Raw genomic sequence first — 13,227 nt, forward strand, 5'->3', positions numbered from 1 at the left:
CAGATTCTTACATGCATACAAAATGTGTACCTTGCCTATCAACAAAGTGGAATTCCCCCTTTGACTGTATTCCCCCCTGACTGTAACGCCCACAGGCACTCTAATTGGCTAAAACTACTTCCCGCTGAACTTTTCTCACTTGCTATTTGCTCCCGCTTATATCCGTCACGCTGCTTCCTGCTTCACGATGCGGTTTGTTATTGAAGCGCAGCTCCTTTAAATGTGAGGGGAAATGTTGACGGTCGGAGTTGATGAAGTTGGTGAGTGTACAATTTTTAAACAAAGTTAACGACGTGTTTGTTCGTCGATGGTAATGTAGCTTTAGCCGTTTAAACGGTTTTCACAAATGGACTTCTCTTTGAAAAATGAAGACAGTTTAAATGTGAACGATAGATAGTTACTTAACGCTAGTTAACCTTAGCTAACCGTTACCGTCATTTTATGTGGGCGGACAATTCGGCCCTCTTGTCGTTTGTTTTTGAAATAATTATATTTCTTAACTTTGCAGGAAAATGAAGGATTTAATTCCAATGCGAACCGGCTACACAACGTTATAAAGACACGCGTAAGATGTCAGGGGCCCATGAGCAAACCAGGAAGCGCCGCCCCCCAAAAATGTTCTTGCTCTTGACAGACCTGAAGGTCCAGGACCAGCTGGAAGGTACCATTCGGCTGCTGCGGGGGTACATATGCCTGGAGCAAGATTCGGGCAAGAACAGAGGTGACGCCCCTTGGTTCAAGGTATTGACACAATAACCTACATTAATTTAAGGCGGCATAATTCATTTTAAGGTAAACAATTAATTTAATTAATTAGCAGTTATTTCGATAATTAACACTGTAATTGTTCAAGCAAAAATGTCAGAATTTGATGCTTTTCTTTGTCATATAGTAGTATTTTTTGGGGGGTATAATGGGCATTTTCACTAAGTTCTGGCACTTTTTAAACAAAACAAAAAAATGATTTATCAGGGATATAATTTGTAGGTCAATTGATACTAAAAAACACTAGTCACTTAGATACATCAACTAAACTAGATTGTCTTCAAAGAGGAACTATATGGTCTTCAAATATTTTTCTATCATTCGAGGGATCTTTTTCAGGTTGTTTTATGAAGAATAATTACCTCCTCACCTTTTTTCAAACTTTTTGATGGAGTTACAATAATTTCTCACCGGTCAGACCTGGCCTTTGGTACTCTCTCACTGTAAAAGGCTGCATAATGTGAGACAGATCGGGCACCAGCCATCAATTTATTTTATTTACTTTAAATCCTAAAGTCTGCCTCCTGTCATGGCACCCTTTTTGAACTAATCTCACTCCCTCTGAGTGTAGTACTCTGTTGTGTATGTACCTCACCCCTAATTTCTTTCCTCTTCTCTCCCTTATATTTGTCTTTCTCTCCACCTCCTGTTTTCTCCACAGGTGTTAGACAATGACATCATGTTAAAAATAGAGAGGAAGTTCCTGCTTGAAGTCCCGACTGACCTTAACGGCCTGTTGGAGCCTGTATCTGACCCGGAGGATCGCCTAAGACTTCTAAGTAATTCATTAATTGTTATTTAGTAGTAGTGCAGTACTGTGCTCATGTAATTGTATTGATGTGATAGTTGTAGAAATATTGATATGTGGGCAGTGGTGGCCTAGAGCAGTGGTTATGTCTAAGAAAAGCTGATCCGTCCCCCACCCCCCCCTCCCGAAACCGAAGAGGTAACTCTCGAGATAGAGCCTTACTTTCTTTTTTGATACAGAGGAGTTATCAGCACTTTTATGTTTCTCCGCCATGTTTCATTCATAAAATAGTGATGCCGTGGCGGGATGATAGCAGCTAGCAGCTGACCTGATGACAGCCAGGGCCACAGGTTAAGAGGTCCAGGAGGTTTGGCCTACTAAGTAGCCTGCCTACAATTTTAAGCGAGGAAAAAAAAATATATATAGTTTTTATACCGACTTTTGTATACATTATATATTCTAGTGTATTATCATAATTTGTTTAATGTGCAAATATTTTTTTTTACCTCAACCTCAAACCAGAGAAAGACTTGCGCCCCCCCCTCTGAACTTTGCCACCCCCCTGAGGGGTCCCCGCACCCTAGGTTGGGAACCACTGGCCTAGAGGTTAAGAAGCGAGCTTGGGACCGGGAGGTCGCCGGTTCAATCCGGAAGGATAAAATCTGGGTGGGGAAAGTGAAAGAGCAGCACTTGTCCCTCCCTCATTACCACCACTGAGGTGCCCTTGAGCAAGGCCCTTAACCCCAACCGCTCCAGTGGAGCTGCTCAGTGGCCAGCAGATCAGTTATTAAAAGAGATTTTTGTGGTGTAACATGTTGTCTTAAGTACTTTTTAATTGTGTGACATTTAACTTTATTAGAAGTATTGAGGGGATTTACTTTTTTTTTTTATTTTATTTATTTTTTATATTCATGACATATAAAGGCTCTGAGGACGGAGTTAAAATTTGGGTTTTTGAAGTGGGAAATGGGAAGTAAAGCCAGATCACATTTTTTGTCACTTTGATACTGGCCTATTTGATAATGCTCATGGATAACTAACCGCATATGCACATCAGTTATTTCCTCCCTCTCTAGTTTTATTTTTATTTTATTTTACTATTTTGTATTTTTCCAGGCAATCCCGGGAAGCTGCAGCATTTTGCTACTTTGCCTGTCGATTATCCGCTGTGGGTCCAAATAGGCCAACACGACGAGCTTGGGGAGGCAGATCTTAAATACATTGGACCACTCACCAGAGGGAGCAGCGCTGTGCTTTTTGGGGTACAGCTGAAGGTAAACATGAATCGAGGATATAAGCAGAAACTTTTTAGCATCCCACATAGGGTTGAGGATTTTACACTATTAACATCAAAGTTATAATCCCTAAGATTTCAGTCCTGGGTGATTTGACAATACAGCTCTGATACATTAGGAGGATAGTGATATAAAATTAAAAACAGTAATGCTGGATCACATGCATGCCTTGTTTCCTTTGAATCCCGAATTTAAAATCCATCCGCTAACAATTAAAAAGTAGAGTATAGAGAGGTATTTACAGAATGTACGTACATTGAATGAGTATTGCTGAAAAAATGGTGACCATAAATTGTGTGCGGTTTGATTTAATACAAATCTTAAGGATTAAAGCTATATAAATATCACAAAAACAGCAAATATCCAAATAAAAACATTAATACCTACATACAGGGTTCAAAATTAACTTTTCTTTTCATCCATCCATTTCAGCCAAATGACTAGTGAATGTTCAATTTTTACCATCCACTCAATAGATTTAGATTACCATTGTTTTTTTTGGCTGTTTATTTTACCAGCATTTGGCTAGTAGATGGTGCTTATTTTGAACCCTGAAAATACAGTTGATTTACATGATCAGGAGAAAGAATCACCTTGTCCTGTGTGTTTCCCTCTCTGTCTCCTCTGCAGGGTTCAGCAGTAGGTAGAGGAGTGAGCAACGGCTCCTTTAAGGGCCACCGTCTCTTCACCTGCCCCGAAGCCTGCGCCCTCTTCGTCCCGGTCAGCCACATCAGGCTCCGCCACTGGTCTAGCAACGATGGCTCCGACGCACACGAGCGACCCCGTGAGCGAGTCCACCGCAGCAGCAGCAACGGGCATCAGAGCAACGACGACCGCCATCCTCATCAGCAGCAGCAGCAGCACAGTCGTCACATTAGTTTCCACCAGCATCGTCCCAGCAGCCCTCCTCAGCCGCACGCTTTGGGCATCGTCTCTCGGACGGCGGAGTCAGCGCCCCTCACAGCTAAAAACCAGGTCCGAGGCCCTGTGTCGCCACCGCCATTCCACGTTGGCCAGCGGGTGTGTTTTCCCCTGGAAGACAATGTCTGTGGGGGGGAGGTGCGCTACTGTGGTCTCCTGCCCGGCCGGTCCTCGTCAGGGATGTACGTCGGAGTCCTGCTGGTCAGTACGACAAAGTTGATTCCAAGTCTGATTCCAAAATTAAGGAGACTGATTCCAAATTAAGTTTTTATCATTAATAATTCTAATTATGTTTGGTTGTATTTATCATCTTAAACATTGACAGCTTTTTTTTTTTTTTTAAAGCACAAAATTAAGACAATTAAACAATTGAACCTTTGTCACATGTCACTCCCCATCTCTCTCTCCCCCCTCATTTCCTGCCATCTCTCTACTGTCGACTCTAATAAAAGGCATAAAATTCCCAAAATAATTGCAGGAAAAAAAACTCCAGGCTTACAAATAAAGTTGGATGATGTAGATAGTCATTTTCCTTCTAAGTGATAGAAATGCATTGTAATAATGTATGAGCCATTATCCCTAGCACAGTCTATGCCTTTGTGATAGAACGTATTACTGTATTCCTAATTAGGGCAATCATATGTGTTTTTTAGAGTAGTTTACCACTAGATTTGTGTCTGCAGCTTTGTGTTTGACTTTTGTGTGTTACAGGACGCTCCTGTTGGTAACTGGGACGGGCTTTGTAAGGGAGAGAAGCTCTGCCACATTCCCTCCCCCCTCTATGGACTACTTCTGCCAATTACCAGGGTTTCCTCAGGTACACTCACAGTACGTTTTAAGCAGCCATTTATAATCAGGGAACCGGTAAGAGTTCACTGTTGTTTACGGGGATACTCTGACAGGATATAGGGCTATTTATTAACCTCTGGCCTATTCTTGGAATCATTTGCTCAAGTTATTTCAGGTTACTGTTTAGTTATATTTAAGTGTCATGGCTTACTGGAACAGAAAGCAGCTAAAATGAAATTAGCCGTTATACTGTACATTTTATTATTTACAGCTGTACTTTTCCTACTGGGATACATCAAAATGTCTTCTGTGAAAAGGACCTATGTGCTTAGGTTATAAAGGAGATTTCTAAGTTGAAAGAACAGCTTACACCAACACTTAAAGACCAAAAAGTACATATAAAATAGTTCCTGTAGTGGGGCACTGGTGGCAAATTAAAATCTTGGACTTAAATGTTTTGTTGTTTTGTAAAAAATATATATATATTTATAACAACATATTTTATGAGGCAGTAAAAGTGCTCCATGGAAACACAAAAACACTTCATATGCAGGAGACTTTACTCCTATTTGTATCTATTTTGCGTGAAAACATTTCGGGCAAATCTAACTCTTGTTCCATTTTGTCCTCAGAGCTGAAATCCCACCGTCCCAACCCTCCACACCAAATTACCAAATCCATCCTGAAGCCAGCACTGCCCCCCGTCACTAAACCAGGCCCTACGTCCCCATCTGCCTCTGCTCTCAAGGTTGCCCTGATGCCCCCCAGCAAACAAGCATTTAAACCTCCACCACTGCCGCCACCCAAACCCACCCAAAAAGCCCTGCCTCCTCCCCCTCTTCCCCCTCCTGTACCCCGCAGCCCTACGTTGCCGACCGCCACCGACCAGCTGCAGCACCTCAACGACATACCCGACCCACCCAACGGTGTAGCTGCAGAGGAGAAGGGGGAAGCAGGACTGGAGGGCGAGCTGGAGGTGGGGTCAATGGTTGAAGTGAACGACCCGCCGCTTTTTGGGGTTATTCGCTGGATTGGACGGATCAGTGGGATTTCAGAGCCAGTAGCAGGAATTGAGCTGGTAAGGTGAAAGTTTAAGCTGTTGTACACTAAAACTGCTTAGTTTTTATACCTGTTTCATAGTTTAAGCTTAAGGTACAATCCATTATTCAAATGTTAGCAAAAGGCTAGTCTATATCCACGACGTTCCACTTCTAGGATTGTTCCGGTGCCGCCAGAAATTCCGCCAGATGTCCCTCTTTTTGGCCAGATGTCCGTTACCTTCCGCTTTCTTTGTGTTGGCATTTTAAAACGCGTGTGTCCTATTCATGTGCATTTACATTGGGATGTAAATTGTAGAAAAATTTAAAAAGTACTGGCAGTAACTTTTCAAAATCTTTAATAATAATGACATTTTTTCCATATATTGTATCTTAAAATGAATGGTTTAGTTTAACCCTAGCGATAACAGTAAATTACTCCCACTTCTTTATTTTTCTGCTGCTTTCTTTTTGTAAAGAAATTGTTGGATTTTGATTTGTAGAGATTGTCGAGAGTGAGGATGTAGTTGATTCTTTGTGGCTGCCATTCTACAGGAATTCAGCTCTTTCTTTTGGATGATTTATTAACCATGTGTGCATTTGGCAGCACTTAGTTTCTTCTATTTTTATATTAAAGATGAAAACCATGATAAACACATGGGATTCCTCTGATGTCATTATTTTTTTGACAGCAGCAAACTAAAGTACAGTCACTGCACTGACATGTATGATACTGTAACACAGTGTATCACACTGATAAAAAAAAAAAACAACCATTGTGTGTGTTAGGACCAGGAGCTGTCTGCAGGTACAGATGGCAGTTACCTCGGTGAACGTCACTTCCGTTGCCCGGCCAACAAGGGGCTGTTTGTCAAGCTTCGCAACTGCAGACGGGACTCCAGGTTTCCCGCCCCTGAGGCACCTGTCAATCAAGTGGAGCGATGCAACTCTATAGGTAGGAAAGCATGGCTGTGGTGTCTGGCAAAATTACTAAACTAAAAAAAAAGTACTTTAAGAGAGACTTTAGTGCCAGTGTCTAATCACCAGAGGCCTCACGATACGATATCGTCACGATACGATGTTATTGCGATTTTAAACATAATGCAATATTCTGCGATATATTGCAATTTATTACCTTTTTTCAACTTTAATTCTTTCCCAATTTCAAATGATGTCCCCAAAAGGAAACTTTGTCAGTATCTGTTTTACCTAAAGAGATACATTTCTCTGTTTGTTCATCTCACTTCAATTGTAGTGCTGCAAAATGGGATTGTCAAGCAGACAAACTGACCAACACATATATAATACTAGATCCATACATGGCGTCTGTGTATCGATACGGTATTGCCACTGAAAATATCGCAATACTATGCTGTATAGATTTCTTTTGCCCCACCGCTAGTATCTAACAGCTATTGGAGGAACTGGATCTAAATACACTTCTTCACTCAAGCCATGATGTATTGTGTGCCACGCGAGTGTGTATATAAATGTAGTGTATCTGAATGTTTTTATTATGTAATCCTGTCTCTTGTGTGGCTCGCAGCCTTTGCAGAGTGGGGCAGTGAGCGTGTGGAGGATAACACTCCTCCTGTGGACGGGGACGAGGCCGGCGAGCTCTACCAGGGCTGGAAGAGAGGCATCCAGGGTCACCTCAACTCCTGCTACCTGGACGCTACGCTGTTCAGGTAACTTCTCAGGCTGTTTACATACTCTTGTAGTAACAGAGAGGATTGTCAGGGTAAGAAATATATTAAATATATCAACATAACATTCAAATCCAGTCCCTCCAGAAAAACGCGATTATGCGATCGCATAATTCAATGCATAATCAGCCAAAGTCCGCATATTTATGCGGGGGGCGCATTTTTTCAAATACGCCGCACTTTCGCCGCATGAATTGCTGATTTCCGCGCAAAATATGCGGGGCTTGCATGATTTCATAATTTCGTTGCAAAAAAGTCACATAGCCTATATCTTAGCAGAAAGTTGAAAAATGATGCGTTTACTTCACACAAGAGCAGCCATTTTCCCCTGTTGCCATGGGAACGTTACGAAGTGACGTAATTACGCGACGTGAACATCATCGAAAAGCCGCAAACCCTGTGATGAAGCCATGATGAAACAGCAGTTTTTGCAAGTTCCCGCAATTTCATCGCATAGAATTGCATAAATATCCCGCACATTCCATCGCATTTTTTAAGAAAATGTGCCGCATAATCAAGGATTTTTGCCCGCAACAAATCACAAAAAAACTCTGCATTTTTCTGGAAGGACTGATTCAAAAACACCTGTAATATTATGCCGCATGTTCCTAAAAGTAATTGTTTTATAGCTCCTCTTTGCTTCTGATTAATGTAATGGTGATTCATCTAAAAGCCACTAAATCTATTTTTAAAAACTCTGGTTGATCCTTTCTACGAGAGTCTGTGTTGTACATAAAGCGGTGGGATTTATTGTGACGTGGCGAGTTAGGATCAACACGGATTGCTCCCATGAACTAACCGATTAATAAAAAGAGACTTCGATTCTATTCTGTGCCTCACTGGGATACTACATTGGTAAATCTGATCTTACAGCTGTTTAGGTGTAAATGATGCTGAAATGTATCCATAACAAATAGATTATTATATTTCCCCGGTCATCACCTGTATGTCTGTTTCGCTCTCTACTCTACAGTCTGTTCTCCTGTTGCAGTTCAGCAGACTGGGTGTTGTTTTGGCCCTCTGACCCTGAAACTGACAAAGACTCCAGTCAGGCTCAGGACCTGCTGCGTTGTGAGATAGTCAACCCCCTGCGAAGGTGTGTAACTGTGTATACACACAAAGTAACTACAGTGCTATTGCAAATGCATTTGCTACTAATGATACATCGATGGTGTTTTTAAGGTATGGCTATGTGTGCGCCAGTAAGACCATGGCCTTAAGACGACTTCTGGAGGCTGCGAATAGAGACACAGGTTTCACCAACCAGGAGAAAGGTACAGGTGATTTCTGTCCTACCCCTCCATTAGCACAGCAGGTGTATGTGTGTGTGTGTGTGTGTGTGTGTGTGTGTGTGTGTGTGTGTGTGTGTGTGCATGTGATCAGACTGAGGAATGCTGTCATGCTGTTCTGTTCCGACAGATCCTGAAGAGTTCCTCAACAAGCTTTTCCAGCTCCTCCGAGTCGAGCCGCTCCTCAAGATCAGGTTATGACTCACACACACACACACACACACACACACACACTCACTCTGCTTCACTATCACACAGGCCAAATGTTCTTCTATGATATAATGGAGGTTGAAAAGGCTCTCACACTGGGAGTCAGTGAGAAGGTGATTAAGGTTGTGATCACAATCGCAGGTCATTTTCTTTAGTCCATCACAGAGAAAGTTACCCGACTTATGCTTTAGTTCCTTATTTGTTAAAGTTTGCTAAAGTACAATGTCACATAGACCGAAAATGAGCCCGATATTTCATCACCGGTGAATTCATAAACATTGAGAATCAAATCTATTTGCAATTTGTCTCATCTTGACTCTGAATCAGTGGTTTGAATCTTCCACAAGGGGGTTTCAAGATGATCACCAGGGTAGCAAAGCACAAGAAAAAATTTCAGCCAGTTCTTCAGACTTTCCTCTAATATTTATATTTTTCCCTTGTTAATTACTGGATGATTTTACCTCTTCAAGCCTCTAAAAAAAACCTTTAAAAAAATAATAACTGGTGATACGTTTTCTTTTAAAGAGCCAAAAAAGGTTGAGAACAACGAGATTTTCCATTCTAGACATGGTTTAAGACATAAAAATACTATTAATGGTATAATTTGTGTCTAATATGTGTTTTTTTTCTTTATGAAAAGTTCAGTGATCTGGTTAAAAATGTGACTCAGAGAAACTTTTTTTTTTAAAGATAATTTTTCCATAGGACAGATGAAGACATGAAAGGGGAGAGAGAGAGGGGGAATGACATGCAGCAAAGGGCCGCAGGTCGGAGTCGAACCCGCGGCTGCTGCGTCGAGGAGTAAACCTCTACATATGTGCGCCTGCTCTACCAGCTGAGATTACCCGGCCACAAACTTTCCCCCCTTTAGCCGATGCACACATTTGACACGTTTCTAAATCTCAATTACTTGCATCAAATCCTCATATTTTCTCTTTCCTTGTACTTTCAGATCGATGACTCAGCGGCCTCAGGAGTGTCACCTCTACCAACTCTTCCCGCCTACACTTCCTCCCTCCTCGCCCTCAACTGACTCGCCAGTTGACTCCCCCATTCCTCTCACCTCGCCATCGCCCAGTCGGATGCGGGTCGCCAGCGTCCAGCAGCTGCTGGAGTCCTCGTTCCTCCACGCCGGCCTCAAGTTTGTCGAGGTGACAGAAGGCGTTTGGTGTTTTACGCCCCCAACGTCGTCTTCCAGGCAGCGCTGCATGGAAGGCACTAGGGTTAGGTTAGGGTTAGGTGCCTTGAAGTCGACGGTGGGGGCTTAAAACACCATCGAGCGTGACAGAAACAAGTTGTTAAAAGAAAATGACTATATTTTACTACTGTTTGAGTCACCTGAGACACCTTTTAACTATCAGGTCATGTGTATTGATCACCCCACCAGACTCCCTCCTGCCTCTTACTGCTCATGCCTCGGTTCGGAAAGGAGTTCAAAATGTTTGACGCCATCTTGCCCACCCTCAGCCTGGACATAACAGACCTGCTGGACGACAGTAAAGACAATTTTCAAGGGGGGGAAATCTACATTTCAGCAGCATTTGAGCTTGTTTTTGGTTCTGGTTTTACTCCAGGTTTAGTTTCAGATGAATACAGATCAGATTTTCTATCATTAGTTTTAGTTTACTTACTAATTTACTGAAGCAATCTTAAGATCTAGCTAGGTTCACATCAGTTTTTGTTCTGTACCCAGTTCAGTTTTAACTGCAGTGTACTTTTTGTCTCTCTTTGTCTTTTTTTTTTAGCTCTGAGACAGTGCAGTATCTGTCAGGCTGTAGCTGAGTGGGAGTGTCTCCAGTGTTATGAAGACCCAGATATCACTCCCGGTCATCTCAAACAGTACTGCCAGACATGCAACACACAGGTACCCATTTCTTACTTTGGACATGACATTAATTTGTAGCCTTAAAAAAACAATGATTGCAGGTTTAAATGATATGGTATAAAAAAAAGGGGTGTAAGTTCAATGTAAAGCCCTCTTAAGCGTGATTTATATTTATGCTTCTGCGTAAAATCTGCGGCGTGGCTACGTACGTAGGTATGTGGAGGCACGACTCTACGCCGGACCCTACGCCGTAGCCTGACGTGCACCTCTCGAAAAATGTAACAACACGTCGCGGCGATGCACGTCGTGGCTTGGTAGCGTTGCATTTCCCCCGACTCATTTCCTGGTTCTCCTTCTCCAGTTCCCAATATTCCCACCTTGGTCAGAAACCACAGGGGAGACACTTTTTCTCTCACTATGACTCTAGAGTCGGTACTCGCTCCGAATAGAAAAGTATAAACATCAGGCCACTTACGAAGGCTACGCCGAAAGCTCTGGGTGGAGCCTCCGCAGAAGCATTAATCAAGCTTCACCCTCATTTTCAGTCTCTTGCGTGTCTTTTTTTGCTTTACATATTGGCTTTGTTGGTGTTTCCTATTAATCACCAGGTCCACAGTCACAGGAAGCGGGCGTCCCACGGCCCGGTGAAGATTGCTGTCCCCAGGGGAACGTGGACTGGCCCTTTGCACTGCACCCGCCGACGACTGTCTCTCTTTGCCGTAACGTGCATCGAAACCAGCCATTACGTGAGCTTCGTCAAGCATGGGCCCCTCCCCACCGACTGGCTGTTCTTTGACAGTATGGCAGACCGGGAAGGTGAGAGATCCTCACTTCGATACATTCTAGTAACAGGATTAAGACACAAAAACAAGCACTGTTAAAGTGCTCGTTTATCTCTCACCCAGGTGGCGAGAACGGCTTCAACATCCCCCGGGTGAAGGCGTGTCCTGAGGTGGGCCGCTACCTCAGCCTATCCGAGGATGAGTTGAGCCGAGTTGACCCCATCTCCTTACGGGAGTCTGCCCGCCGCCTGCTGTGTGACTCCTACATGTGTCTGTACCACAGCCCCGAGCTCAGCCTGTACAAGTGACACAACACAGACAGATGTGAGCGTGGAACAAGATGCTGTCAAACTGATGCTAACCTATTGTACTCAGTCTTTTGTCATTTGCTTATATTTGATGTTACTTTGTATTATTTTGAGTTTAAAAAAAAAAGAAAAGACCAACGAGATATGTCATTTCCAGCTTGCTAGATAGAAAACCGCCGTGACTTTTATACGGGATACCATGTAAAAAAAAAAATTTTTTTTCATCCATATGGTTAAAAGACTCTTTATTGTATTTTCTGGTAATACGTTCAGAACTGCAAAAGTGTTTTTAAATGACATTCTGGGTTTCAAAGATTGCAGAGTATTTATTTTACAGCAAATTGGATGCTTGGCTTTTTCTGAATCGGATCTCATTCGAGATGCATTTGAGACCTTTTTCTGAACCCAGGTGTACTGAAATGTGACCTGGATCTACTGTAGGTCATATCTAGTTATACTGTCTGCTTGAAAAAGGAAAGAACAGGGCCTCAGAACTACAGTGCATGTAAGCTAAATGAGATCAGCGGTATGATCTAATTTGACTAATGCAAAAACAGCCTGTAGTACATGTGTACATTCATGAACTTGATAGTAAATCAGTCTGATGGGTGGCAGTACTAGTCTCCACACCTGAGTTTACCTGTGTCTTAATACTGCTTACACTGTACAGAACCTCTGTGCCTGTAACTTATAACACATGTACACTTTACAATTCAATTTGCACTGCTTCATTTACATGTCAGTATGTGTGTGTATATAATAGCATTGCCTTCAACTGACTGTAACGATTGCACACAGATGTTTATATATATAATACAGCTGCAAACAATGGGGAAACAGTCCTGACTAATAAATGATACTCTTCTAGTTTTCTTTTTTCATGTTTCCACAAACATGCAGAGTCAGCATTATACAAGGTACTATAGTGCATCCAGACGTCACACCTAATAATATAGAGTATATAAATAAGTAATAAAATATCTTAATATAAAATAATATAAAAACATGTACCAAATACGTTTTTTTGGTTAGTCTTTAAGATAAAAAATATATATATATATATATAAAATACATTAAGAAATGTACCCATTAAATTATGTGATTGAAGTATTTCTCCCTTTTTTTCAGATATAGCAAATAACAAAGTATACCTTGTGTATACAACTTATATACAACCAAAAGGAACAACTAATTGGATAAATGTGTAAAAGGTGTTTAACAGCTCTTTTGTTTGTACATTCAGCTAATTAGTTCAAAGTTTGGCTTCCATGCTTGTAAATTTTGATTTATGAATATAAATTCTGGTCAAAATAACAAATAATGACATAAAACTGAGAGCAAGAATTCCTGTCATACTCAAAGTAATCTAAATTGCGGGAAAATATGATCAGCAATAAATCTTGACGATTTAATTCAGAGTTTTGCATAAAAGCAAAATCAAAACAAACGCGCTAGAGTGTTTTTGAGCGTCCCACGAAAAAAGTACAGCTTACATTGTCTTCTTTCTTTACAGTATACCACTTTGACTTTGTTTATCAGGGGAGAAAAACAA

At 41.7% G+C, this 13,227-nt stretch overlaps 1 protein-coding gene across 2 annotated transcripts; it reads left to right on the forward strand.

The window, feature by feature from the left end:
* The first annotated feature begins 159 nt into the window (after positions 1-159).
* Positions 160-12,542, forward strand: cyld3 (cylindromatosis (turban tumor syndrome) 3). Of its 2 annotated transcripts, none has more exons than XM_078275847.1 (17): positions 160-260; positions 509-741; positions 1,427-1,544; positions 2,630-2,787; positions 3,439-3,930; positions 4,441-4,546; positions 5,151-5,596; positions 6,345-6,510; positions 7,102-7,243; positions 8,235-8,357; positions 8,444-8,535; positions 8,681-8,744; positions 9,713-9,911; positions 10,148-10,256; positions 10,506-10,624; positions 11,194-11,401; positions 11,491-12,542. In XM_078275847.1, the coding sequence occupies exons 2-17, from the start codon at positions 571-573 to the stop codon at positions 11,673-11,675; spliced, it is 2,898 nt and encodes a 965-aa protein (XP_078131973.1). In that variant the 5' UTR covers positions 160-260; positions 509-570; the 3' UTR covers positions 11,676-12,542. The 2 variants fall into 2 exon arrangements, with proteins under 2 accessions (XP_078131973.1, XP_078131974.1); XM_078275848.1 differs by having other exon boundaries at positions 8,253-8,357.
* Positions 12,543-13,227: the final 685 nt, after the last annotated feature.

Source organism: Sander vitreus, chromosome 19 (genome assembly GCF_031162955.1).
Source record: "Sander vitreus isolate 19-12246 chromosome 19, sanVit1, whole genome shotgun sequence".
Lineage (NCBI taxonomy): Eukaryota > Metazoa > Chordata > Actinopteri > Perciformes > Percidae > Sander > Sander vitreus.